Raw genomic sequence first — 9,587 nt, 5'->3', positions numbered from 1 at the left:
AGATCTCCTGCAGGGACAGGTCCGGGCCGCTGGCCAGCGCGACCATCTCGTTCTCCACGCCGCGCTCCAGCCCGTAGCGGTGGGCGAGGGCGCTGAGCAGCCACTGCGTGCGCCGGGCCGGCCGCCCGGAGGGGTCCCAGCCCTCAGGCGGCTCCATCGCGCCCGCCCGGCCCGCGGCGCTGCCCGAGCATCCTGAGCGCCGCCCGCCCGAGCGCTCGGCCCCGGCCCCGGCACGGAGCGCCCGGCTCGCCCCGCACGGAGCCGCGTCCGCCTTTGTCCGGCAGGAGCAGGGACTCGGGCAAAGCGGGCAGGTGCCGTCCTGCTCCCTTTGTCTGCCAAGCCCGAGCCCCAAGAGTGGTTCTTATTTCTTAGCTAATTTCTCCCTGGTTTCTCTCTAACACAAGCAAGACAATAGCATCGCACAATCCAGTTTGACAAGTAAGGCTTGTGAACGAGTGAGCGCTTCCACTAAATTAAAAACCCCATGTGCTTGAACTCTGATCTTCTGTTTGCTCAGGCTTCCTCACCTCTGTAGATGAGGTGACTTCCTGGTGTTGGTGTGTGGATGTTAAGAGGTCTGTGTTCGAGATGAGTAAGTGTTCAACTCGTTCAAACGAGCTGCCCAAAGCAGTGATTTTGGTCTCTCTTCTTGGCTGGGGAGCAGGACCGGGGTTATTGAACGCAGGCAGCAGCACGAGCAGGGCTCCTCCAGCAGCAGGGACACGCCAGGAGCCAGAGGGGACCGTGGCACCAGAGGGGACCGTGGCACCAGCCGTGCCCGAGGTCTGAACAGGCTGCCAAAGTCAGGTGGTGCTGACAGGCTGCGTTAACAGCCCGGGCAAGGCGTGGTGAGGAGCCAGGGCTGGGGACCACCCAAGGAGTCCGGTCAAGAGCAAATCGTTCTAATATTCTCTTTAGGATAAAAAAGGAGCAAACCAGTCCAGCAGATATGTGAGGAAAAATAATTCAAGTTCGTTTAAAACGCTGCTTAATACAGGGTTGGGTTTCTTTTGAGTGACCTGATGCTAATAAATATTTGCTGACATATGATGGGGTTTCTCTGCAAATAGGCCTTGATGCGAAATTTCTGACCACCTTTGGTTTTGCTCTTTCTTAAGTCGAGCACCTGAGTTGAGTTGCTTTGTTGAGGAATGGAGAATTGTTTGTAGCTCAGTATTTTCTCAGGAGGAGCCTTAAATTTTAGCACAGGAGGAAGGAAAGGCAAAGGTTTGAAAGCCTTCCCCTGCTGAAGTGACACACTTTGAGAGGAGTCTGTGAGGAGAAGTCCCCTCAGGCACTGCCAGGGCTGTTTGCCTCCTCTGCAGGCTCAGTATTCTGGGAGTTCCACAAGTCTCAGCTGCCACTGTATTTTCCTCGGAATATTTCTTGCCGTGCAGTACACAGGGAGAATATTTTGTGCTAGATTGTCCTCTGGGCTTTGAGATGAATCTCAGTAATAGTGGTGATTTTCATGTCCAGATGTACTTTTTTGGATAGTAAGGAAAAGGGCAGAGGTACCATGGAAAATTAGTTGCTCAAAATGTGAGTGGCTAACCACACCAAAAATGAGGTCTGAACTGAAGAAATTTTTTTATTGCTTTCCCTTGAGAAGTGAGGTAAAACATGCAGTGCTTAAAATGTTCTTTGAAGAGATTCAGCCAGGGCCCAGGTGTATGAAAATCAAAACAGCAAAGGATGAGGCAGGGCATGGGAAGAATCTTCAGCCCTTCCTGTTGAAGGCCCAACAGTATGAAAAGTGCCTCTGGATGTTATCCATAGCTAACACCTGTTATTTGCAGAGAAGAGGAGATGCCCCAAGCTGTTGCTGGCCCAAGTCCTGCTGTGGGTGGCCCAGTTTCAGTCCTAGCTGGACCAGGGTGGCTGGCTGGGCAGGGGAGGAGGTGGGGGGATCTCGGGGGGCTTCCGCTTCACGGCCGGGCTGGGGGGCCGTGGGGGAGGCAGGGAGGGCTGGTGCTCTGCTTTCCTGGGCGACTGCTGCTGCTGAGGCCGTGTGTGAGAGCTGTCAAACCGGACGGTCCTTGGGCTCCCTGGGGGCGAGGGAGAGTCGCGCCTCCTTGACCGGGATGGTGGAGCTGCAGCAGGGCGAGTGTGGAGAGAGGAGTGGCTGAGGCCCCAGCTCACACAGGGACCCTCCTGCACAGCAGGGCCCAGAGCTGGCAAGGCTCCCCAGCACGGCTGGAGGTGCTGGCACACCTTGGCCCAGCTGGACAGCTGCCCCTCAAGGCCCTGGCGAGCAGGGGATGTGTTTTAGGTCACAGGATGTGACCAAAAGTACAAATTCTATCACCATCTGTGGGGCAGTGATCCTTATCTCTGTGGGAGATATCCTCTGCTAATGGGCCATCTGTTAAAACCAGGTGGGGCAGTGTTCTTTATCTTTCCCACAACCCATCCTTCCTCCAGGAAGATATCTTCTGTTAATGGGCCATTGAGTGCCACTGCATGACTCATGAAATTCCATCATCCTATTGGGAGATGCTCCAGCCAAGGGGAGAAGCCAAGCCTTTCCTACCTAGATTAAAACTGAGATTTGGAACATCAGAGGATCCACTGGATTCCAGAGGAAAACCAGACCCTTCTATATCATCACTGAACCTTCAGAGGAAAACTGCACCCTTCTACAGGAGCACTGCTTCAACTGAACCACATCTGTCATCCAGGAGGACTGCAGCCACCATTTAATGGGACTGCTACCAACACCCTGACTGATAGGGAGTCGTTGTATTCTGACTAGGTCAGTGTTTTGGGTTTGTTCTTTGTAATACTGTATTTCTATTTTAATTTTTCCTAGTAAAGAACTGTCATTCCCATATCTTTGCCTGAGAGCCCCTTAATTTCAAATTTATAATCATTTGGAGGGAGGGGATTTACATTTTCCATTTTAAAAGAGGCTCCTGCCTTTCTTAGCAGACCCCTGTCTTTCAAACCAAGACATCAGGTGTGGTTACTGCGCTAGAGAGAGAGGAAAAGGAGACAGCAAAGACAGCAACACACATGGGTCTCTTTAGGGTAAAAAAGACTAACTTTATTGAATGCAAAACCCATATTTTAAGCATATTATGGAGAGTTAAGACAGGATAGTAGCTCGTTGGATAACTGGGAAAAACATCCATGAGACCATACCTTAGAATGTGTCTCACAGAAAAACACCAGGTGTTAATCTTTCTTGTGAATACCATTCTGTTTTGACCGGATTTCATTCTGTTTTGACTAAATTATCATCCTGGGAGATTTTCTCCCCAGCTGAAGCTAGAACCAACTTATCAGCCTGGGAATGAAGCTGAAAAGCTCCAGCCTGAAAGTAATTTTTCAGGCTGTAATTTTCCTAGCTTTCTAACAGTGTCCACAAACAGATATATATAGTCTTTGCATGATTCCCCACAAAACAGCACACTAACCACATCGTACCAAGCACTCTCTTATCTCTTACATTCCTTCTTCAGAATCCCACTTACTCTTGCCAAGGCTTGCAGCCTACTATGGCTAACACATCTATGTCACTTGTTACAAGCTGAGCTCTGCTTCCAGTCTTGCTCTTTAGCTGCATTCCCACAGTTCTTGGCTTTAAAACGCAGGAAAATGGGAAATTGATCCGTTAGCAAGAGCTGTGCATGGGTGGAAGCACTGGGATGAGCTCTGCTGGCAGATCTCGGTTTCCCAGGATGAGGGAAGGGGCCGGATCCAGCTCTGTGGATCGCTCAGGCAGTGATTCCTGCTGGGATGAGAGAAAGTCACGGTGTCACCCTGTCCCTGTCCCCATCCTGCAGAATGGACCTGGCTGGAGCCCATTGAGAGCGGGAGCTGCTCCGGAATCCCACCTGATCCCGCTCCAATCCTGCTCCATCCATCCATCCACCCACCCACCCACCCATCCCACCTAATACCTCTCCATCTATCTCACCCAATCCCTCTCCATCCATCCCAACTGATCCCTCTCTGGAATCTCTCCCTGATCCTGCCCCATCCATTTCAACTGATCCTACCCCATCCATCATCCACCTATCCATCCATCCATCCATCCATCCATCCATCCATCCATCCATCCATCATCCACCTATCCACCTATCCATCCATCCAGCCATCCACTATCCATCCGTCATCCATCCATCCATCCTAAATGATCCTGCTCCAGAATCCACCCCCGATCCCACTCCACAATTCCATCTGATCCTGCTCTGGACCCCTGCTCTGATTCAGAAGCCCTCCCTGATCCCAATTTGTCCATCCTGCCCGATCCCCCTCTGATAGCCCACCCTGATCCCGCTCCGTACCTGCGGTCAAGCCGTTGTTCCCAGGTCATTTTCTGCAGAAAGAGAAGATCCATGAGATTTCAGCACGGATCATACACTGGGATTAACCCCAGGATCCATCCTGAGATCTGCACAGAGGGGATCCAGAGCTGGATCCACCACTGGTACTTACTGGCTGTCGTGTTGTATTCATTCCTGTCCCTCTTCCCTGTGGAAAAACATGGTCGGTGGCACAGGATTCCCAGAACAGTGCCAGGTGGATCCGTGCCCCATCCCGACCCCCATCCTGTGTTACCAGATTGGCGCTTCCAGACAATTAATCCAATGAGGACAATGAGGATGATGATGGCAGTGATGATGGTGACCACGGTCACCAGATTCCTGCCAGCTGTCGGCTCTGGGAAAAACGGGATGGTGAGGAGGGGGAGGGGAATCTCCATTTGGGAATTCCAAATTCCCAATTCCCACATTCCACATTCCCAGCCTCACCCCAAGCGTAGATCCCAGGCTCCAACATTCCGGGATGCTCCACCCGGCACCGGTACTGCTCCCGCTCCTCCGGCCGCGCCTCGATCCTGGCCCAGGTGTGGAAGGTGCCGTCGCTGTTGGGAATGATCCCGCCCCACTCCGTCTCCTGATCCCAGATTTCATCCCCCTTCATCCAGTTGACTGCGATGGAGCTGGGGTAGAATCCGTACGTGTGGCAGGACAAGATCAGCGTCCCCTGTTCCTCTTTTCCAGACACATGGACATCAGGGGGCTCTGGAATGGGATAACGGTGAGAGACATCCATGGAATTCCATGGCAATGGGATGGGGGTGAGATCTAACCATGGAATTCCATGGGAATGGGATGGGGGTGAGATCTGTCCATGGAATTCCCACTAGAATTGGATGGGGGTGAGATTTGCCCATAGAATTCCTACAGGAATGTTCCCAAGTTCCTCATTCCTAAATTCCACATTCCCAAAGGAATTCTGCTCCCACCTTTGTGGCCCAGCTCCTTCTGTCCGTATCTGACGTATTTCTGGAGCCGTTCTGGGCAGATGTGCCCCAGGTAATTCGTCCAGCTCTCAGCATCGTTCCCTTCACGTTCCCAGCGACTCCTGGTCACCTCAGCAGCGCTGTCGGCAGCCACGAATCTCCCGGATCCCAGGTCAAAGGAGGTGAAATCCTGCCCATTGTAGCCATCCCGGTAGGATCCACGGACACTCCCGTCAGACAGGAGATCACAGCCATAAAGCCGCTGTACAGTGTGGAGATCTGGGAGGATTGTACCCACAGAGACCCATGGAATTGTGCCCAGCCCCACAGAGTCCCATTCCAGCCCTAAGGAGCCCCAGAATCTGATGGAGACCCACAGAGCCTGATTCCAGCCCCATGGATCCACATCCCAACCCATGGATCACAAGATATCCCATACGATCCTAATGGATCCCCACCCTGTGAATCCACATGAAAGCCCCATAAATCCCACCCCAGCCCCATGGATCCCCAGCCCCACGGATCCCCTCACTCACCCCCACTCTGATTGTACCAGTCTTGCAGTATATGCAGGTTCCCAACAGTGACCTGCTGCCTCCTCTCGCAGGTCTGGGTCCTCCTATCCCAAAATCCCTGTTCAGCTCCATCCTTTATCCACTGTGTCAGCGGCTCTGCCCGGCCCCGCTTGCTGTCATAGCGCACGAAGGGGATCCCATCCAGGTACCCAATCATCATGAACTGAGGGATCCCAGGGCTGGGCTCCAACACTGCCACATGCAGGTAACGCAGAGAGTGGAGAACTGGGGGGACACAGAGATTTGGGGGGGTTGAGGGGGTCATGGATCAATGAAAGAGGAACTGGGAGAGGTGGGATGGGGGTTGCATGGGGTCCCAGTGTCCAAGAATGGGGGCTCAGCATCAAGGAAAGGGGGATACAAGGACTGGGAGATGTGGGATTGGGGTTTCAGGGGATCCCTGTGTCCAGGAAAGGGGGTCTAGGGGACTCCAGTGCCAAAGAAAGTGGAGTCACAAGGTAGGGAGACCCAGGATGACTGGAATGGGGGGCTCGGGGGTCCTTGATACAGAGGGAAAGGGGGGCTGGGGGCTGAGAAAAGCAGGAATGGGGGTCTAAGGGGTCTCAGAGTCAAGGAAAAGGGGGGTCTGGGGCTGGGAGAGGCGGGATGGATGGGAAGGGGGATACAGGGGAGGATTGATACTGGATAAGGGAGTGCAGGGGGGTCCCAGTGCCCGGGACTGGAAATTCAAGGGGGTCCCAGAGCCCAGAATCCCCCTGGGACCCTCCATGACCCTCCAGGGACCTTCCTGGACCCCCTGGGACACCCCCGCAGGACGAGCAGGGGGTGGAGAACTCGGGGGACACAGAGTTTAGGGGAGGGCAAGAAGCAGAAGGGGGAGAGCTGGGAAGGGTCCAAGGTCAAGGAGGAGACTGGGAGAGGTGGGATGGGGGATCCACGTGATCTCTGTGCCCAGGAAAGGGGTCCAGGGGTCTGGGAAAGGGGGGTCTGGGAGCTGGGAAAAGCAGGAATGGGGGTCCAGGGAGTCCCTGGGTCACGGGAAAGGGAGGTCTGGAGCTGGGAGAGGTGAGCAGATCCCAGAGGCGCAGCCTGGGAGACGGGAAAGAGACCGAGAGAGTGTGGTGGGGGAGCGGACGGGGGGAAAAGAGGAATTCCAGGGAATTCATCTGGATCCCATTGGATCCCCGCTGCGACCCCCCTGAGACCCTTGGGACCCCGTTTCAGGAAGCGGCGGGAGTGGAAAACGGGGAGGACACGGAAAGTTGGGAGGTCCGGAGGGTCCAAAGGGCGAGACTGGGTCTGGCAAAAGCGGGATGCCCGAAAAGGGGGTGCAGAGGCGTCCCAGACCCGGAAATGGAGATTCAGGGGTGTCCCAGTGCCCAGGAATGGGGGTTCAGGAGAGTTCCTGGTCTGCGATTCGGGGTTCAAAGGGATCCTGATCCCCAGGAATGGGGGTTATGGGGGGTCCCGGTGCCAGATAAGGGGGTACCGGGGGGTCCCGGTGCCCGGAAATTGGTGCTCAAGGGGGTCCGATGCCCAGAAATGGAGGCACAGGGGGGTCTTGGTGCCGAGGAAGGGGATGGGGGGGTCACAGGTCCCGAAACGGGCTATGGGGTGTTTCCCATACCGGGGAATGAAGGTTTAGGGGGTTCCCAGTGCCCGGAAACGGAAGTTCAGGGGGTTTCCTGGTCCGCGATTCAGGGTTCAAAGGGATCCTGATCCCCAGGAATGGGGGTTCAGGGGGCTGCCGGTGCCCGATAAGGGGGTGCAGGGGGTTCCCGGTGCCCGGAAACTGGCGATCAAGGAGGACCCCGTGCTCAAGAATGGGGTTCAGGGGGGTCCTGGTGACAGATGAGGGGGTAGAGGGGGATCTTCGTGGTGGGGAAGGGGATGGGGGCGGCGTCAGAGTTCCCATAATGGTGATCCCGGGGGGGTTCCCCTGCTCGGGAATTAAGGTTTAGGGGGTCCCCGGTGCCTGGAAATGAATGTTCAGGGGGGCCCCGGTTTCGGGAGGTCCCACTCACCGCTCGTCGCGCCCCCCGGGCCCACCAAGAGTCCCAGAAGCCCCAGGAGCAGCGCCAGGCCCAGCGCTGGAACCATCGCCCCGTTCCGCCGCTGGCCCGCCCGGACCCGACTCAGTCTAGCCCCGCCCCCAACTCTGACCCCGCCCCCAGAGCAGCCTCCGGCCCCGCCATTGGCGCCGCTATTTCCTGTCCGCCAATGGCAGCCGTGTTCCTCTGTGACGTCATCAGTCGCCGGGTAGATCCCGGTCTCGCAGGTTGAGACGCGGAAGCGAAAGAGACCGAGTGAGCGCGGTGCGGGGACGAGGGAATTCCAGAGAATTCCTCTGGATCCCTCTAGATCCCCGCTGCGACCTCCTTGGAGCCCTCGGAGAACCACTTGGGACCCCTGGGATCCCCATTAAGAAAGGGCCGGGAGAGGACAACTGGAGGGACACGGAAATTTGATAGATCCAGGGGTACAAAGGTGAAGGAAAAGGGCGGGTCTGGGGTCTGGGAAGGGCGGGATGCCCGAGAAGGGGGTGCAGGGGGTCCCAGTACACGTGACGGGGGTTCAGGAGGGGGTCCCAGCACCGAATAAGGGGGTGCAGGGGGTGTCCTCATGCTCAGTAATGGGGGTTCAGAGGATCCCAGGGTCAAGGAAATGGGGTGCAGGGGGTTTCCCTTCCCGGTTCTGGGGTTCAAGGGGTCCCGATGCCTGAAAATGGAGGTTCAGGGGTGTCCCGGTGCCCAGAAATGGAGGTTCAAGGGGGTGTCCGTGCACGGGAATGGGGCTTCAGGGTATTCCAGGTTCCAGACAAGGGGGTGCAGGGGTTTTCAGGATTGGGGAAGGGGGTACAGGGGGATCTCGGTGGCCCGAAATGAACATTCAGGAGAATCTCTGTGCCCAGGAAGGGGGGCTTGCCCAGAAATGGAAGTGCAGGGGATTCCCCGTGCCCAAAAATGGGGGTTCAGGGGGTTCCCCTTCTGGGGAATGCGTGTTAAGGGGGAGTTTCCTTCCTGGAAGTCAGGGCTCAAAGGGGTTCTGGTGCCTGAAAATGGGGGTTCAGGGGGTGCTGGTTGTGGCGAATAGAAAAGGTATAAAACTCTCAGAAAGCTGTGTGAAAGCAAATCTCAGGATGGAGAAATGCAAGAATGCTGAAGATGCAAGGACAAGAAACGATGTAGAGACAGGCCTCAGGAAAATATTTTAAGCAAGACAATAGAAATATGTAAGCTTAATAATGAAGCTTAATCCATTGTTTTAAGCTGTGGTAACTGAGACTGATAGCACTGTAAATTAATTAGCATATGCAGTTTGATAACCAAGATGCCTTGGCAAGAACAAACAGAGCTTTGAAGATTACAAGAAGATGGGATCAAGTCTGGCTGACAGAAAAGAAGATTTAACTAAGTAAAAATGTGAAGTTTGAAATGTAAATGAAATATAAAGTTTAATGTAAGGAGAAATGTAAAGTTTGTCTTTGTGATGTTTAACCAATGAATGTAGAAAAAATTACTTACCTTCCTGAAAATGGTATATAAGCATATGTAGCTCGCAGTAAAATTCGAATTCTGATTACAAATCAGTAGTCCCCATCTCTCTATCCTTGATAAGCCCACACTCCAATGCCAGCTTTAGCCTGAACTCCCAAACTGAGCCCCAATTCCTGCCTTAAGGCCAACACCGTTGTTCTTGGACCTAAGCCCAATGGCAACCCCAGTCACACTCCCTAGCCCAAGCCTGGCTCTGAACTCCAGGCTGCTGTGATAAATATATTACAGTGTTGGTTTAGT

The 9,587-nt window shown here is 54.5% G+C and overlaps 1 protein-coding gene across 6 annotated transcripts; it reads right to left on the bottom strand.

The window, feature by feature from the left end:
* Positions 1-3,024: 3,024 nt before the first annotated feature.
* On the bottom strand, positions 3,025-7,930 carry LOC148218087 (class I histocompatibility antigen, F10 alpha chain-like). Of its 6 annotated transcripts, none has more exons than XM_088158139.1 (8): positions 7,815-7,930; positions 5,791-6,054; positions 5,258-5,533; positions 4,761-5,033; positions 4,567-4,668; positions 4,444-4,479; positions 4,293-4,324; positions 3,025-3,736 (listed from the first exon to the last, which is right to left on the bottom strand). In XM_088158139.1, the coding sequence occupies exons 1-7, from the start codon at positions 7,888-7,890 to the stop codon at positions 4,299-4,301; spliced, it is 1,053 nt and encodes a 350-aa protein (XP_088014265.1). In that variant the 5' UTR covers positions 7,891-7,930; the 3' UTR covers positions 3,025-3,736; positions 4,293-4,298. The 6 variants fall into 6 exon arrangements, with proteins under 6 accessions (XP_088014265.1, XP_088014264.1, XP_088014263.1 ...); XM_088158138.1 differs by having other exon boundaries at positions 3,025-3,733; XM_088158137.1 differs by having other exon boundaries at positions 4,444-4,668.
* Between the last annotated feature and the right edge of the window lie 1,657 nt (positions 7,931-9,587).

Source organism: Sturnus vulgaris, unplaced genomic scaffold, assembly GCF_052056855.1.
Source record: "Sturnus vulgaris isolate bStuVul1 unplaced genomic scaffold, bStuVul1.hap1 Scaffold_195, whole genome shotgun sequence".
Taxonomy (NCBI): Eukaryota; Metazoa; Chordata; class Aves; order Passeriformes; family Sturnidae; genus Sturnus; species Sturnus vulgaris.
Note: the sequence above shows the minus strand (reverse complement) of the source record. Positions and strands in the feature narration are given on the sequence as shown.

Excerpts from the sequence above, each read along its gene's own strand:
- LOC148218087 (XM_088158137.1), bottom strand. The coding sequence starts at position 7,890 with ATGGTTCCAGCGCTGGGCCTGGCGCTGCTCCTGGGGCTTCTGGGACTC. Across the intron at positions 4,669-4,760 it reads GCCTGGGATCTACGCTTGGG|AGCCGACAGCTGGCAGGAAT; the intron begins GTGAGGCTGGGA and ends CGTTTTTCCCAG. Across the intron at positions 4,325-4,443 it reads TGAATACAACACGACAGCCA|AAAATGACCTGGGAACAACG; the intron begins GTAAGTACCAGT and ends CTCTTTCTGCAG.